The sequence below is a fragment of the Eschrichtius robustus genome, chromosome 4 (genome assembly GCF_028021215.1).
Source record: "Eschrichtius robustus isolate mEscRob2 chromosome 4, mEscRob2.pri, whole genome shotgun sequence".
Taxonomy (NCBI): domain Eukaryota; kingdom Metazoa; phylum Chordata; class Mammalia; order Artiodactyla; family Eschrichtiidae; genus Eschrichtius; species Eschrichtius robustus.
In genome coordinates, this window is record NC_090827.1 from 64,713,173 (window position 1) to 64,731,882 (window position 18,710).

At 33.7% G+C, this 18,710-nt stretch overlaps 1 protein-coding gene across 1 annotated transcript; it reads right to left on the minus strand.

The window, feature by feature from the left end:
- Nucleotides 1–1,349: 1,349 nt before the first annotated feature.
- Nucleotides 1,350–6,074, minus strand: CSN3 (casein kappa). Its single transcript, XM_068542176.1, has 3 exons — nucleotides 6,009–6,074; nucleotides 2,973–3,005; nucleotides 1,350–1,808 (listed from the first exon to the last, which is right to left on the minus strand). Exons 1-3 carry the CDS (start codon nucleotides 6,063–6,065, stop codon nucleotides 1,350–1,352), a joined length of 549 nt encoding a protein of 182 aa, XP_068398277.1. The 5' UTR covers nucleotides 6,066–6,074.
- Between the last annotated feature and the right edge of the window lie 12,636 nt (nucleotides 6,075–18,710).

Sequence of the window (18,710 nt, forward strand, 5' to 3'; positions counted from 1 at the left end):
TTAACTTAGAAATCTAGGTTCATGAGTTTTGAACAAATGTAACTACTGAGATAATGATTATCCTGTTAAAAACAATCATGTAATAATGTATTTTAGCTCAATAGAATGGACAATTGCATACTCAATTACTTGTTTTCATGCTGTCTCCATTAATTTTTTCCTTTTGTTTTCAAAATTTTAATGAGTCAAAGATTTATTAAGTTTTTTTTTTTTTACCAGAGGTCCTATTAAACATAACTCAATAATAAAATTTACATATGCTGATCTTGGGAAATTATAGTTTGTTTTCTGTTTTGTTTTTTGTTTCTTTTTTTTTTTTTTTTTGCAAATTAGCCCATATGGAGTTAGGTGACATACTAATTAAGCCTTACTATCTGAAATCAAGCAGGTTTGATTTGGTTCCCAGTTTTGAACTTTCTAGCTGTAGTAACTTGCATCTATAGGCTTATTTTTCTTCATTTGTGAATTCAGGATGGTAATATAATCCATTCCACATGGCTGCTACAGGAATAAACTGAGATAGTTATGTAGTTTTGATAATTTAGTAAGGACTTGAGATGTTAGTTGAAAATAAATTTTAGTATTTACTAATTTTACTTTATCTTTTCTAAAGCATTACATTTCATGGATTGATCACTTTTTACAACTCATTCACAATATGCTTTCTCACTTGAATCTCATAGCAACCAAAATTATGAGAAAATGAAAGTTCATTGAGAGTAATGACTTGCCTAAGATCACACAATGGAAGAAGCAGCCTTCTCTGATTTAATGCTGTTACCACTATGTGACACTGAGTTGTATTTTAAATCAAAAAGCTACATGGGAAGCCTATCATTTCCTTTCACTCTATTCATACCAAAATTAGAGTGCAAGAACACTGTTGAATGCAAGAACACTGTTATACAATTAAAATGTATTTAAACTCATATCCTATGTAAATTGTTCTAAGAGTATTTTTGAGATAAGAAAAATCATGAGTTTAACATTGTCTTTTACTCCACTGTCTTTGTCTGTGAATAGGAATAAAATAAAACAAATAGATTCTAGGAGTGTTACAGTTGTTGAAAAAAGTTTGATAAAAAAGTTCCCAATTTTTCTTCATTTTGTAAAATACGATTATTTTTCATTTCTTGTTGGAAAAAAATCTAGTGTATCAATGCTAAGGCAACACCAAATTAAAGTTATAATTAGCCCATTTTGCCTGCTCCCATAACAGATTTAATTTATCCATCTATACTATTTTAGATTTTGTGATTGTTGTGATAAATCCATGAATCTTGTCTATTATTCATTTTGTCTTTTTCTCATTTACCTGTGTTGTCTTCTTTGATGTTTCCTTAGAGTTTTTAGACCACAGGTGAAGTAACTTGGACTGTGGTGGTCTCAGGTGTACTCGTGATGAATTCTGAGGAAGCTTCTGGAGTAACTACAGTGTTCACTATTGGTTCAGTGGTAGGTATAAGTGTAGGCTCAGCAGTAGCAATGGTATTGATGATAGGGATGACTGTTTTATCCTGAGTTTTCTTTGGTGGAATGGCAATAAATGATGGACGTGGGTGTGGGTGATGTGCCGCAGTAGGTGGGTGGATATTTGGCAGGAATTGCCATTGAGGAATTTGGGCATGTGGCCTAACTGCAACTGGCTTTGCATAATATGGGTAAGGCATAAATTGGTTATTAATTAGTGCAGCTAGTCTGTGCTGGTAGTAATTGAGTCCATAACTAGGATACCTACTCAGCACATAATGAATTGGAATATATTTTACTGTTTTTTCATTGAACAATCTTTCACCATTCTCACAGCGCTGCAAAAAGAATAAATTATGCAGAATAGTATTATTGTAGGCTAGAATGAAAAGATGTCTTAAATCAGAATTTTTTGAAATACAATGTTACAGTATTTGATGTTAAGTAAGTACAACATTGGACATAGTGAACCCAGCAACCATACTATTTTACAAGATATGGATTTGTACACTTCCCTTCCCCTTCTTGATTTTCAACAAACGTTAAAAATAATATTAGTTTCAAAAAAATTAGATGAGCTAATCCATAATGTAAATCACATTGACCAGAGCTTGGCATACACAAAAAGAGCTCAGTAAATGCTGTGCATTATAAGTACCACAGCTAGACCAGTCTCATAGAGTGCTTTGGCATATAGTATACAAACATACTACACACAGAAAAAACTATGTATATATTTTTCCTTATACGTGTATATATACATTCTCACCACATGTTTGTAATTGTTTTTTATTTTATTTACCTAGGGATTAGGCTGAGGGCACATTTTTTTCTAAACTAATTATATCAGAATAGTAAAATAATGTGATGTGGATTTCTGGATTTATACTTTGGATTTTTTTCAGCCTAGTTTTATCCATTAAAGATCAGTTAGGAAATTTTCTATTTTTATTTGCTTCAGTTCTATTAATTATGTGCAGTTATAAAAATACATCTTTAGATCTTTCCATATAAATAGAAACAAATCAACAAAATTACACTGCAAAGCAAGCCCTTCTCATGAAAGGAGACCTATTCATTCAAACAGATTGAGGAAACGAAAGGTAGAAGTAAATACAAGTGTATGAGAGGTATTCAAAGAAGGGTCAGAGAGGGATCTTTCCCCAAGTCTTTAAAAGTAGGCAGGAGAAATATTAAACTTTGCTTTTGTTTTCATTTTTACCCACTACTAAATTCTGAGAGGGTTTTCTCATGTTGCTAAATACACATGAAAATCAAAAGACATGACTTGGCCTACAAAATGATACTGAGATTTTCAGATAAACATTGAGGTTGATTCATATGATTGGTTGTTGAAGTGATTTTTTTACAAGGATTATTAGATTATTTCATGGAGTTTAAATATTTACTTAGCATTTAGACAGAGGCATTTTAATATCATTAAACTTTGCATAATATTATACTTTGGAGTTCATATCTCTACCGGAAACATTTAAACTTACTGTTGATTGTTCCTGGTTTTGCCCCTCTGCACTCTGGTGAGATTCAGAGAAAGAATAAGAAATAAGAAGTTAAAAACAAGCAAGACAGAATCTAGATTTTTTTTGTGGTTTTAAAAATATCTTTTATATCAAAGACAAAACATTTTTTTTGTTTTTATTTTAGTATTGTAAAATATTATAAAGCACTTTCCATGGTTATCTAACCATAGTCTGTGAACCACTCAAGAAGTGACAGAAATATACTAACTAAAATAGTAATAATGAGTTCCATGGTTAAGTTGTCTTTAAAAATCACTGTTTAGGGAGAAAAATTCAATGTTTAAAAGAATATGATCATTTGACCCCAACAAATATAATGCATGATATTTGCTTAAATGAAGAACATGAACAACCTATATTCAGATTGTATTGAATATACATTGTTAAAAATAAGAGGAGCATTGAGCATATTTTTCTGGTTTTGTTCTCCTACTAAGATGATTTATGAGGTTTTCTTGATTAAAAAAATCTAGCAAAACGTCAGTATATAAGTGTTGTATAAATAACACCATTTAAAAAAATCAATTTTTGTGTATTTATAGTGTTTTTCTTAATTCTGGATTACAACATTCATAGGAAATCAGGAGTTAGCAATTTTATGAAGCTTTAAAACTCACAAAAGTTTTATAAACTTTTGAGTGAGTTCAAAATGGTAAATATTTTAAAAATGACAGTTCTAGTTTAAGACTTTTCACACATATCACTTGGATATAAAAGACTCTACAAACCTTTTGGAAGTTGTAGGTATAGAAAATCAGAGATTAGAAAAAAAAATACTGGTGTGTAATAAGAGACAGAGACTTATTTTTCTCTAAATTTATTAAATCACTAGTTTAAAATTTAGAAAGTTATATAAATATTGAAAGTTTGCCTACACTCAAAAATCCTGATAATCTAGATATTTAAATATAATACCAATCTATATGTATTATGTATTCCTGGTATATGTTCATTTTAGTATCTTGTATCTTACTTCTTTTAAAAGGAGTATGATCTCTCATATCATTTTTCCATTATATCATAGTTTTCATACTTACATATTCATAGTTGAAATATAAATAATCAAAATATTATGTCATGAAATGTTTGTTCTTTATTGTTAACCATTAAAGCTTTTTCCAAAAAATATTTTATTATAAATAGAGAGATGAATAACATCTGGATATCAGTGGCCTTTTAAATAGTTTTAATTGGTTTCTTAAGACAGTTTTTCAAAAATGTGATTTTGGGGGGGAAATTCTTCGATAGAAATTATTAAACTGCTGTACAGAAAATTTATGCCAACTTATAATGCCACCAGTAGGCTATAAGATTGTGCAGTTCATCTCATAATTGCTAGTAATAAATTGTATCTTAACTATTTTTATTTTGGAGAGAAGGAATAAATTTAGCACATAAAAGATGCTATCACATTGCTGTTTTAATTTGTATAATTTTGATTGCTCATAAGATTGGATGGTAAAATCTATAAACTTTCATTCTTCTTTTGAATTATTTGTTCATGTCTGTGGGGCTTGTAGCTTTGTGAAAACCAGAAGGAGTATTTGGGGGCTAGAGTAGGCTCAAGTAGCTCAAGAAGAGGTTGCTATAGGTCAGGCAGTTGTGGATCACTTTCTGATTTAAACTTTAATCCTTTTCACTCAAAGAGAAAACCCAAGTTCTAAATATGCAGGTGGCGACAATAAAATCAAATTTCAGAGAATAAATGAAAGAAAATAAATGTGAAAGTCATAGTAATTCAAATATTTAAAAAGTTTGACTCCAAGAATTTACCTAATAGAGTTATTTAAGAGATATTAACTTAAAAGCAAATCTAAATTTAATAATAAATGAATTATGAAACAAGGACTAGCGCCCTCCCATATTTTACAATCTAAGAGGAGGTCATAAAACATGAGACATTTGCCTTCCTGTACTAGCTATTGGCAAATAGGTGCCTGGGATCCCCAAATGAACATGAAAATAAAACAGAGCAATAGCCAAAACAATAAGGAAAACAAGTCGAAAAAATTAAAAGAAAAAAAAATTTCAAACATTTTTCTTGTTCCAATAGCCTTAATACACCGCATGTAATTCAAGAAAATGCCTGAAAATCATAGAGTTGTTTATGGATATAAGCCCTGAGAAGGAGTCTCAATTGACATAATGGGAAGATTATAACAAAAGTTACAATATGTTTGAATGTTAAAAGTACATGTCAAGTTATTTGAAATTGGTAACAAAGCTTAAACGAGCTCCTAATCTTTTTTTTTTTTTAAATAAATTTATTTATTTATTTATTTTTGGCTGTGTTGGGTCTTCGTTTCTGTGCAAGGGCTTTCTCCAGTTGCGGAGAGCGGGGGCCACTCTTCATCGCGGTGCACGGGCCTCTCACTGTCGTGGCCCCTCCCGCTGCGGAGCACAGGCTCCAGACGCGCAGACTCAGTAGTTGTGGCTCACGGGCCTAGCCGCTCCGCGGCATGTGGGATCTTCCCGGACCAGGGCATGAACCCGTGTCCCCTGCATTGGCAGGCAGACTTCCAACCACTGCACCACCAGGGAAGCCCAGCTCCTAATCTTTTAAGAATTTAGTCCCTTTAGAGATTGGAGTCTGCACGAGATAGGAATTTAATTAAAAACATTTCTGATCCTGGTCTATGATTTCTGTATTTATTTTTTGTGAATTTTTAGAGCACATTATAATTTAAAAATATTTTCCGTACTGTTTTTTCCCCCAAAATGTATTTTCTCTATCATATGAAAATCTTAAAGGTTTTCTATACATGATAAAGTATGACTTCTTGGTTCCTGGAAACCAGAAGTATATTCAGAAGAACATGACTTTAATTTTATAAGAGAAATAAATGTAAAAATAAATTACTGTTAGGAAAATATAGTTAGTATGCAGCTGTTTTGTTCCATAAAATATAACTGTATTTAGAAATTTACATAATTAGAGACCTTAAATAAATTTTTAAAAAAGTTTTGATACAAATTGATCAGATGAAATTAACTCACCAGAAAAGGCAGGGTTAATGCCAGGATAGTCACAACTAGGAAAGAACTCTTCATCATTGCACCTAAAAATAAAAATTAAAAACATTACATTAAAAGGATCTGTTGCTAATAATTTAAGAGTGATTTGAAACAATGTCCTCTTTGGTTTAAGGGGGAAAAAAAAGTCAGATTTAGGGGTAGATTTAACCAATGTGGAAAATCTATATCTATTGTATTAAAAGCTTTAGAAAAACCAAACAGTATAAAATGAATGTATTTAATTTTTGGTTATATTACTGAAAGTACCATTATAAGGTTAATCATATATTCATTTCACATGCACCAAGAACCTACTAGGAACAAAGCACTGTGTCAAGTGTTGAGATTATCAAGGTGAATTGGTCTTGCCAAGTAACATCAATTTTAGGAAGAGAGTTGCAACACACACAAATCACTGTTAGAGGAAAGAAAGTAGAAAATGTCACAAAAGTGGTTTTCTACAGATAGAAGTTTTCAGTTAAGAAATCAACAAATTATTTCTGTAGGAGATAGCATTATAGGTGGGATTTGCTCATGCAGAGATTAATAGAGAGAAACTTCAAGTAGAGGAGAAAGCCTTGGGACTATCCATGGGCATTTGAATGGAGAGAAGGGAAATACAAAATTGGAAAGAAAGTTGAGGGAAGAAAAAGCAGAGGTCTTAAATGCCAGGTTGAAGAATTAGACATGCCTTTCTAAACAACGGAAAGCAGTTGCGTGGTTTCAGATTAGAGACTGAGGTGACTACACATTCCTTTGGAGAACTGAGTTCTATCTCAGGCTCTATCTCTACTTGTGTAATTTTGGCCAAGTAATTTCCTTTATCTGGGCCTTACTACTGTTACCTATAAACAAAAGTTAGAACTGAAATTTCTGAAATTCTGTAATTCCACAATTAATCTAACAGGAACATGTAAAATGGAGGAGATGGGGGGTATACTGAAACTGCATTTTTCATAATCTGCTTCTCCAGTAATCATAAATGATGTGATTAACTTGATCATTTTAATGAAACAATATAAGATATGACAATTACAGGTCTCTGGCTGAAATATTTGAAGAAATAAATTAGCCTTACCTTTGTAAAGGAGTATAGGGTACTTACGCATATTTATTTGAATTTAAAAAAAAAATAAATTGCCTTTTTAAAAAGATACATATAACACTTCAAACTTTTAATATTTAAATACATATTGTATTTATGAAGTAAATACTAACTACGTCTTGTTGCAGCTATTGTTATTGCTATACTTGTATAGACTTGAAACCTACAAACTGAGTTTTACAAAAGAGGGTCACAGAGTTAAAGTTCAGGCTTGGTAAAGAGAGCACACACCAGACTCCATTCACCTTTGATTTTCAGCCAAGAATGATTAGAAAAGCTGTCTACTAAACTGACTTCAGAACCTCTGATGGGATATCATTGGATGGAAAAGAACTCATGTGTGATCAAATTTGAACAACCTACAGCATAGGTTGTTTCCTCTCAAGTTTCACTGAGAAGAATGGAGTTCCTTATTAATTCTTCACTTGCCAGTTAACTTTTTCTTAATTGAAATAGATTTGACATATAACATTGTGTAAATTTAAGGTGTACAACATGTAGATTTGATGTATTTGTATAATTGTAATATGATTGCCATTATAGTGATAATTAACACCTCTGTCATGTCACATAATTATCATTTCTTTTTTGTGGTTGGAATAATTAAGATCTAGTCCCTTAGCAAGCTTGATGATTATAATACAGTATAGTGAATATAGAAAACAATATTGTACAATAATCACTGTTTAACTTTTAAGACTGTAGACTGAACAATAATATTTCCATGGTGAATCACAGACTTCTTTACAATTCATGCAAAATTATAACACAAACATACACAAAAACAATCTGTAAAATGATAGTAGTTCCTCCCTTTTTACTGTAAACAGAAATCAGAGAGATAAAACCATACTTTACTTGTCGATTACTTAATCCAATGAGTACTTGAATTTGCCTTCATCACTTGGTAAGAAAGAAAAATTTGTGAAACAGAAGAACTATTCAGCTTTCATTAGGATATGTAAGTCATGTTTTTTTAAAAAAACTATATTATAACAAATAAAATTATAACCTTTAGATATAAATAAAATTTTGAAATTAAATAAGGGATCAATCTGGATTATTGTGCACTTTCATCTTCCTAAATTAGCCCTCCACATTTGTCTGTAGGAGTAGGTTCATTGTCTTGAACAATGAACCTTTTTTTTAGAATTTACATTGTCTTCAGTAGTTTATCCAGTATCAAACCTTGACTTTAACCCAAAGTGAAGTTAAAAATAAATTTGATGATAACATTATACAGAATCTAAGGTTTAGGTTAGAAACTAATATCAAAATGATGCCAAGGCATATTCAAGCTTAACAATAAAGTTAAAAGGAAGAAAATGTGCCTCTAAAATAACATTGGTGGCGTTATTATTAACTACTGTGAAAAAGAATCATTCTCTCTGGACGTTTTAATATGATTACCTTTCCTTGTGCCCGTCAGGTCTTGCTTGGCAGTAGGTTGAGTTGGCCTCTCAACTGTAGGGAAGACCCAAGGTAAATAACTGGAGACTAATTAAAGGGTGTTAGTGCCTTGCGTCATGCGATTTATCTTCCTTCTACATTGCACCCAATAGGAAGATGACAGAAAGGAAAGATTTGACAATAGCAGGACCATCTTTGCGTCTATCTCGGTTAATGAAATGCAGAGGGGGAAATAGAGTTGTCATTCATAAGGTTTGAAAAGAGATTATTCACACTTTTTAAAGAATGAATTTTTATGTTTTATGAAAAGATATGGAGAAGTTCTAAAAATATTAACTGCATTCTTAATCAACTAACTATACCTATTTGAATTTAAAGCTATTATTAAAATGAAAAATAGCTAACCACAGCACTTTTACATTTCAAATGTTTCTTTTTAATTTAAGACCCTGGATATCAATTGACCCTATATATATTATGGGCTGTGGTTGGTCGTATTCTTCCAGAATTACAACCATCAATACTTAAAAACTAGAAAACTGACCATCTCTTATATACTTAAGAACAACTTCTTACAAGTTATTTCCAAGTATAAAATAGTTTAATCAATATAAAGTAGGGATCCATTTGCATTTTATTCTTCAGTAAGTTCATGGTATAAGCATGCAATAAGCACCTGTTGATTGATTAACCTCTTATGAATCAAAGTTGCACTTAGATTCTTAAATTCCAATAATATAGGTGAACCATTCTGGATGTATAAAATTAAATTATTGAATTCAGAATAATTGTTCTGTTTCAAAGACAGCTCATTCTGACTTACAAAATATATATCATAAAACCACCAATATGGGGAATATTTTGGTAAAATACAACTAACCAAATAATTTGCCTAGATAATTCAGGGAAGAATATTTTCTTTTGCTTACATTTCTCTGGAAAAAACATTAACTGTGACTTCACTTTAGCTGTGAAGTCCTGGCCAGATTGAGGTATTTACAGGAATCAATGTAGGACTGCCAGAATACAAACAAGAAATAATAACAGCATTGTGTTGTATTCCTCTTTTTCTTAGAAGTATTTCATGTCTGAGAAAGTTAGGAATGATGTTCACAGCCCTGAAATGCTTATTCAGTTTGTATAGAGTAAGTTGAGATTTTCTATTTTTCAAAATAGTTGATTTCTGCAGTTCAGAGAAAGATGGCAGAGTTTCAAAACTGCTAAAACATGCTGCTAAAGTAGTAAGACCAGCCAATCTATTTGGACTGTTCAGTTACATCATTTTCCTTTGGTCATCTGGGTCAAGTGATGGTTGGAAGATTATGTTCTGGTCAGTCCTCAAATTATGAAGTATTCTGTTCCACATGGTAATTTCTTTGCCATTGACGTAGAGCCATAAAATGATACTGATTTTCAGTTGAGAGTTTATTTATTTAATTCACAAGTACCAGAGACTCAGAGTACCTTCAATGACATTAACAGGATAATATATTTCACCTGGGAATGCTAGGAATCCTTCTCCCTACTAAAAGAAAAACATTTCTACATTTCTTCTGGGCCCCTTGGGAACTTTGCAAAACTAAATATTATTCTTTTAGCACTTAAATTATTTCAGGTACTGTTCCAGGCATTAAGGATAAATTAGTAGCCAAAGCAAAGATTGTTGCCCTGGTGGAGCTGATAGTCTAACATTTACTTGAATACTAGTGACACTGAACATTCCCCATATCATATATATCCACCTCAGGCAATCTAAGAGAGCTAAAGAGTTTTGAGTGATCATTGTAGACAAACTAGGTGAATTCTATTCTGGAGCTATTCAGATACCCTAGTGTTTTCCAAAGAAAAGCTCTTAAAAGAAGAATCAGATCTCCTACAAAATGAAATCTCCCAGGGTGTCAGGATGATGCTGAACAGTCTTCAAACTTATTGTGTTTGTGATCTAGAACTGATTCACCAGCCTTGATCTAGTCACGTATTCATCTGAGGCGCCATGACGGACTCCTGAAACATCCCTGGAATATGGGAGGAGCACCAGCAGGGCTTCACAGTCAAGCTACAGCTTCCTTGTGTTTAGATCCTGGTAAGCAGTGTCCATTTATATAACTCTGACACACTGGAGCTATTGCATTTTTAAGAAGTTCATATTTCCAGCACTATGAAATAAACATTTTGTGATAAGTGGAAAGATGATTATCGACTCGTATGCATTCTTTTACCCATAGCAGCTTCCTCTTATTCTGTTAGTGTTTCTTACATCTGTTATGTACTTTATTTCCATTTTCTCTTCTTTTGGTGGTATTAACTTGCATGTGGTTTTGTTATTATTTTTTGTCTTATTTTATTTTTTAGCAACTTCATTAGTACCAGGCTGATCTCAATACCATGTGCTTGAAGTACAACAATGTTTGTGATAGTAGTCACAATGTAAATAACTAACATAACTTTCTATATTATTAATTCTTAAGACATCAGAAAAGTAACATTTTAGTGTAGAAATTTGTATGCTTCAGAAACCATTGCCGTTGTGTAAAAATCATGGGAAAATAGCATAAAATGCTCTTAAAATTGTTTTAACACTAACAAAGTGGAATATCACAATTTTGCTCTCCTGTAGATCATTCAGTTAAATAAAAAATGCACAGACATATACAGTTCTTATTAAAAAAGAAGACATTTTGGGAATAGAGTAGATAGTCATGATCTCTACTTGCAGGGAACATCTAAAGAGAACATGTTTTCAGCTGGACATTGGTAGGAAGACTGTGAGGAGACATTGGATGTCATCTGGAGCCCAGAATGGGGTGTCATTCTGACATTAGCATTAATGCACACATAAATTCATGCTTTAGTGACTTTCCAGGGTTTCTGGGTCCCATTTAAAGACACAGATTACAAAATACAAGGGGTAATCAAGAAAACTTTTCATTTCTGTAAAGTGTTAATTAGTCAATGTGGTCTTAGGGCTCGCAGTAATTCTGTCCTACATTTACTCCCATAGGTCTTTTATTCCTTTTTGGCCATTCAAAACAGATAGCTCAACTCTGACCTCCATGTGGCCAAATCCATTGCTAACATTTAGATCCTCTGCTTAGTCAATCTCAGCAGCCTTTGGAATGGTGATTGGTCTTTCTGACTTTTAAGATTTCTTTTTCTGTTTTTTTTCCTCTCAAATCACTGCCTGCTCCTACTTTCTCTCTTGGTTCCTTTTATTTTCTTCAAACTTTAAAGTTGGGAAAACTTTCAAAGTTTCTTCCTGAGTGCACCACTCCTCTACCTTTCCCCCTAGTCTCTATCTTTAATATCATTCTAGTTGACCTACTCCATTCCTATAGCCTTAAATATCATCTACATGCAGCTGACTTCATTGAACTACAGATTTAAGTATCTAAGAGTTTTGTAACACCTCTGTTTGTATTTGAATTAGACACCCCAAATTTACCATGAACAAAACCTAATATTTGATCTGCAAACATATCCCTGTCTCAAATAAGTCCTCCACTAGTCTTTTCCTTTTTAATAAATGGTGCTATGATACCCAGTGGCTCAAGAGAAAATCCTATGTGCCATCTTTTGTCTCACCTCCCTTACGATCCATAGAAGAATGATAAGCCCTGTCTTAATAATATATGCTGAATCTGTCACCACTTTCTAGTCTTACCTAGTGAGGCCCAGCTACTGACATTGCACACCTGACTATCCCAACAGTTCCCTGTCTGATCTCACTACTTTCACTCTTGTCATCTTACAATCATTCTTTACATAGCCATAAAAATGTTATTTTTGGACATATATCTAATATGATTATTCTCCTGCTTAAAATCTTTCAATGGCTTCCTATAGCACTTAGAATAAGTTCCAAACCTTTTATCAGAGGCTACTAGTCTCTCTTTATTCCTCTTATCTTATCTTCTACCAATCTTTCTCTCAGTACATGCCAGCTTCAACAACCTTTCTGTTCCTAGAAAATACCAAACTCTGGGATTTCTGGGAAAATCAGGAACTTTTCACTTGTGTTCATAGTCTCAGAAATGTTCTTACCCCAGTTTTTCTCACTACTGTCTCCCATATATTATTCAGGTTTCAGCTTGAATATCTTCTTCTCAGAGATGCTTTCCTTGGCATTTTTTCTGAGTAGTCATTTCCTTTTCTTCATCACTCTATTATTTTACTTTATAATTTTCTTCACAACGTATCACAAAAAAATGATTTTAAAAATTTGTATATGTTTGTTTACCATTCTCTGTCTTCTTCCACTAGGAGATAGCTTTCCCAGTGCATAGACCTTTGTCGGGCACATATGAGACACTCAAATATTTGTTGCAGAAATGATTAATTATATAGACTATTTGTTGAAGTTGCAAATTCTGGCCTCACTCCACACTACTGAGTCAGAATTTTTAAGTGGAGAAGTGTCCCTGGAAATCTGCACAGTTAGTAAGAGTCTAAATAATTTTTTGTTCAGATGGAAGTTTGGAAATCACTGCTTTCTTCTTGATGAAGTCAGAACCTGGTCATGAAGAACTTCTAAAATGGACAAGCATATTATCTGTGTCCCCCGGAATTCTAATTTATTTCACTGAAGAGCTAGTAAATGTGGTTAAGGGATGGATTTTTCTGGGATTAATTTTTCTGTGAGAGCATTAGAACTGATTTCCCCCGACTGCTGGGGAAGCTGGGCTCAAGCTGGACTCTCATTTGGAGTGACTGCAGCTGGATTTCAGTGTGGCCCTCTGGATTTTTTCATTCCAGTACCAAAGTCTTGGATTGTTGAGGGAAACTGGAGGCTTTCTTAAGCTATGGGAGGGAAGGGCACTTCAGTTGTCAATGCCTCACTTTCCACCTTGTTTTGTTGCTGTTAACTGCCTTCAGCTACCGTGATTTGACGGAACTTTGGCAGGAAGTTTCAACTCTGCCTGGGTATTAATAAACTGACATAGAAATCTGGGAAAATACTATCTTTCAGATATCTTAGCTAATTGTATACAAAAATAACGCATCAGGTGATATTTGTTTTCTATATTTGTATAACAGAAATGTTATATACTAAACAAGAATATTACTAAGATATTTATTACCTTTCCTTTTCTTTCTCAGGTCAGAGTTTCTTTTTTTTTTTTTTTAATAACATGTTTATTGGAGTATAATTGCTTTACAATGGTGTGTTAGTTTCTGCTTTATAACAAAGTGAATCAGCTATACATATACATATATCCCCATATCTCCTCCCTCTTGTGTCTCCCTCCCATCCTCCCTATCCCACTTAGGTGGTCACAAAGCACCGAGTTGATCTCCCTGTGCTCTGCGGCTGCTTCCCACTAGCTATCTATTTTACATTTGGGAGTACATATAAGTCCATGCCACTCTCTCACTTCGTCCCAGTTGACCTTTCCCCCTCCCCGTGTCCTCAAGTCCATTCTCTACGTCTGGGTCTTTTTTCCTGTCCCGCCCCTACGTTCTTCAGAACCACTGTTTTCTTTCTCTTTTTAGATTCCATATATACGTGTTAGCATACGGTATTTGTTTTTCTCTTTCTGACTTACTTCACTCTGTATGACAAACTCTAGGTCCATCCACCTCACTACAAATAACTCAATTTCGTTTCTTTTTATGGCTGAGTAATATTCCATTGTATATATGTGCCACATCTTCTTCATTCATCTGTCAATGGACACTTAGGTGGCTTCCATGTCCTGGCTTTTGGAAATAGAGCTGCAATGAACATTGTGGTACATGACTCTTTTTGAATTATGCTTCTCTCAGGGTATATGCCCAGTAGTGGGATTGCTGGGTCGTATGGTAGTTCTATTTTTAGTTTTTTAAGGAACCTACATACAGTTCTCCATAGTGGCTGTATCAATTTACATTGCCACCAACAGTGCAAGAGGGTTCCCTTTTCTCCACACCCTCTCCAGCATTTATTCTTTGTAGTTTTTTTGATGATGGCCATTCTGAATGGTTTGAGATATCTCATTGTAGTTTTGATTTGCATTTCTCTAATGATTAATGATGTTGAGCATTCTTTCATGTGTTTGTTGGCAATCTGTATATCTTCTTTGGAGAAATGTCTATTTAGTTCTTCCGCCCATTTTTGCATTGGGTTGTTTGTTTTTTTGATAATGAGCTGCATGAGCTGCTTGTAAGCTTTGGAGATAAATCCTTTGTCAGTTGCTTCATTTGCAAATATTTTCTCCCATTCTGAGGGTTGTCTTTTCGTCCTGTTTGTGCTTTCCTTTGCTGTGCAAAAGCTTTTACGTTTCATTAGGTCCCATTTGTTTATTTTTGTTTTTATTTCCATTTCTCTAGGAGGTGGGTCAAAAGGGATCTTGCTGTGATGTATGTCATAGAGTGTTCTGCCTATGTTTTCCTCTAAGAGTTTGATGGTGTCTGGCCTTACGTTTAGGTCTTAAATCCATTTTGAGTTTATTTTTGTGTATGGTGTTAGGGAGTGTTCTAATTTCATTCTTTTACATGTAGCTGTCCAGTTTTCCCAGCACCACTTATTGAAGAGGCTGTCTTTTCTCCATTGTATATTCTTGCCTCCTTTATCAAACATAAGGTGACCATATGTGCATGGGTTTATCGCTGGGCTTTCTATCCTTTTCCATTGATCTGTATTTCTGTTTTGTGCCAGTACCATACCGTCTTGTTTACTGTAGCTTTGTAGTATAGTCAGAAGACCGGGAGCCTTATTCCTCTAGCTCCGTTTTTCTTTCTCGAGATTGCTTTGGCTATTTGGGGTCTTTTGTGTTTCCATACAAATTGTGAAATTTTTTGTTCTAGTTCTGTGAAAAATGCCAGTCGTAGTTTGACAGGGATTGCACTGAATCTGTAGATTGCTTTGGGTAGTATAGTCATTTTCACAATGTTGATTATTCCAGTCCAAGAAGATGGTATATCTCTCCATCTGTTTGTATCATCTTTAATTTCTTTCATCAGTGTACTGTAGTTTTCTGCATACAGGTGTTTTGTTTCCTTAGGTAGGTTTATTCCTAGGTATTTTATTCTTTTTGTTGCAATGGTAAATGGGAGTGTTTCCTTAATTTCTCTTTCAGATATTTCATCATTAGTGTATAGGAATGCAAGAGATTTCTGTGCATTAATTTTGTATCCTGCTACTTTACCAAATTCATTGATTAGCTCTAGTAGTTTTCTGGTAGCATCTTTAGGATTCTCTATGTATAGTATCATGTTATCTGCAAACAGTGACAGCTTTACTTCTTTTCCAACTTGGATTCCTTTTATTTCTTTTTCTTCTCTGATTGCTGTGGTTAAAACTTCCAAAACTTTGTTGAATAATAGTGGTGAGAGTGGGCAACCTTGTCTTGTTCCTGATCTTAGTGGAAATGGTTTCAGTTTTTCACCATTGGGGACGATGTTAGCTGTGGGCTTGTCACATATGGCCTTTATTATGTTGAGGTAAGTTCCCTCTATGCCTACTTTCTGCAGGACTTTTATCATAAATGGGTGTTGAATTTTCTCAAAAGCTTTTTCTGCAACTATTGAGATGATCATATGGTTTTTATTCTTCAATTTGTTAATGTTTTGTATCATATTGATTGATGTGCATATATTTAAGAATCCTTGCATTCCTGGGATAAATCCCACTTGATCATGGTGTATGATCATTTTAATGTGCTGTTGTATTCTGTTTGCTAGTATTTTGTTGAGGATTTTTGCACCTATGTTCATCAGTGATATTGGCCTGTAGTTTTCTTTCTTTGTGACATCTTTGTATGATTTTGGTATCAGAGTGATGGTGGCCTCGTAGAATGAGTGTGGGAGTGTTCCTCCCTCTGCTATATTTTGGAAGAGTTTGAGAAGGATAGGTGTGAGCTCTTCTCTAAATGTTTGATAGAATTCACCTGTGAAGCCATCTGGTCCTGGGCTTTTGTTTGTTGGCAGATTTTAAATCACAGTTTCAATTTCAGTGCTTGTGATTGGTCTGTTTATATTTTCTATGTCTGCCTGGTTCAGTCTTGGAAGGTTGTGCATTTCTAAGATTTTGTCCACTTCTTCCAGGTTGTCCATTTTACTGGCATATAGTTGCTTGTAGTAATCTCTCATGATCCTGTGTATTTCTGCAGTGTCAGTTGTTATTACTCCATTTTCATTTCTAATTCTATTGATTTGAGTCTTCTCCCTTTTTTTCTTGATGAGTCTGGCTAATGGTTTATCAATTTTGTTTATCTTCTCAAGGAACTAGCTTTTAGTTTTATTGATCTTTGCTATCGTTTCCTTCATTTCTTTTTCATTTATTTCTGATCTGATCTTTATGATTTCTTTCCTTCTGCTAACTTTGGGGTTTTTTCCCCTTCTTTCTCTAATTGCTGTAAGTGTAAAGTTAGGTTGTTTATTTGAGATGTTTCTTGTTTCTTAAGTTAGGATTGTATTGCTATAAACTTCCCTCTTAGAACTGCTTTTGCTGCATCCCATAGGTTTTTGGTCATCGTGTTTCCTTTGTCATTTTTTTGTAGGTATTTTTTGATTTCCTCTTTGATTTCTTCAGTGATCTCTTGGTTATTAAGTAGTATATTGTTTAGCCTCCATTTGTTTTTATTTTTTACAGATTTTTTCCTCTAATTGATATCTAGTCTCATAGCGTTGAGGTCAGAAAAGATACCTGATACGATTTCAATTTTCTTAAATTTACCAAGGCTTGATTTGTGACCCAGGATATGATTTATCCTGGAGAATGTTCCATGAGCACTTGAGAAGAAAGTGTATTCTGTTGTTTTTGGATAGAATATTCTATAAATATCAATTAAGTCCAGCTTGTTTAGTGTATCTTTAAAGCTTGTCTTTCCTTACTTATTTTCACTTTGGATGATATGACCATTGGTGAAAGCGGGGTGTTAAAGTCCCCTGCTATGATTGTGTTACTGTCGATTTCCCCTTTTATGGCTGTTAGAATTTGCCTTATGTATTGAGGTACTCCAATTTTGGGTGCATAAATATTTACAAATGTTATGTCTTCTCCTCGGATTGATCCCTTGATCATTATATAGTGTCCTTCTTTGTCTCTTGTAATAGTCTTTGTTTTAAAGTCTATTTTGTCTGATATGAGAATTGCTACTCCAGCTTTCTTTTGATTTCCATTTGCCTGGAATTTGTTTTTTCATCCCCTCACTTTCAGTCTGTATGTGTCCCTAGGTCTGAAGTGGGTCTCTTGTAGACAGCATATATACGGGTCTTGTTTTTGTATCCATTCAGCCAGTCTATGTCTTTTTTTTGGAGCATTTAATCCATTTACATTTAAGGTAATTATCAATATGTATGTTCCTATTACCATTTTCTTAATTGTTTTGGTTTTGTTATTGTAGGTCTTTTCCTTCTCTTGTGTTTCCTGCCTAGAGAAGTTCCTTTAGCATTTGTTGTAAAGTTGGTTTGGTGGTGCTGAATTTTCTTAGCTTTTGCTTGTCTGTAAAGGTTTTAATTTCTTCGTCGAATCTGAATGAGATCCTTGCTGGGTAGAGTAATCTTGGTTGTAGGTTTTTTCCTTTCATCACTTTAAATATGTCCTGCCACTCCTTTCTGGCTTGCAGAGTTTCTGCTGAAAGATCAGCTGTTAACCTTATGGGGATTCCCTTGTATGTTATTTGTTGTATTTCCCTTGTTGCTTTTAAAATTTTTTCTTCGTATTAAATTCTGATAGTTTGATTAATGTGTGTCTTGGTATGTTTCTCCTTGGATTTATCCTGTATGGGACTCTCTGTGCTTCCTGGACTTGATTAACTATTTCCTTTCCCATTTTAGGGAAATTTTCAACTATACTCTCTTCACATATTTTCTCAGTCCCTTTCTTTTTCTCTTATTCTTCTGGGACTCCTATAATTCAAATGTTGGTGCATTTAATATTGTCCCAGAGGTCTCTGAGACTGTCCTCAATTCTTTTCATTCTTCTTTCTTTATTCTGCTCTGCAGTAGTTATTTCCACTCTTTTATCTTCCAGGTCACTTATCTGTTCTTCTGCCTCAGTTATACTACTATTGATTCCTTCTAGAGAATTTTTGATTTCATTTATTGTGTTGTTCATCATTTTCTGTTTGCTCTTTAGTTCTTCTAGGTCCTTGTTAAATGTTTTATATATTTTCTGCATTCCATTTCCAAGATTTTGGATCATCTTTACTATCATTACTCTGAATTCTTTTTCAGGTAGACTGCCTATT

Bases quoted from the DNA above. Each gene is read 5' to 3' on its own strand.
- CSN3 (XM_068542176.1), bottom strand. From the start codon at position 6,065: ATGATGAAGAGTTCTTTCCTAGTTGTGACTATCCTGGCATTAACCCTG. The intron at 3,006-6,008 runs GTGAGTTAATTT...GAATCTCACCAG, and splicing joins CATTAACCCTGCCTTTTCTG to AGTGCAGAGGGGCAAAACCA. The intron at 1,809-2,972 runs GTAAGTTTAAAT...TTCTTTTTGCAG, and splicing joins AAAACCAGGAACAATCAACA to CGCTGTGAGAATGGTGAAAG.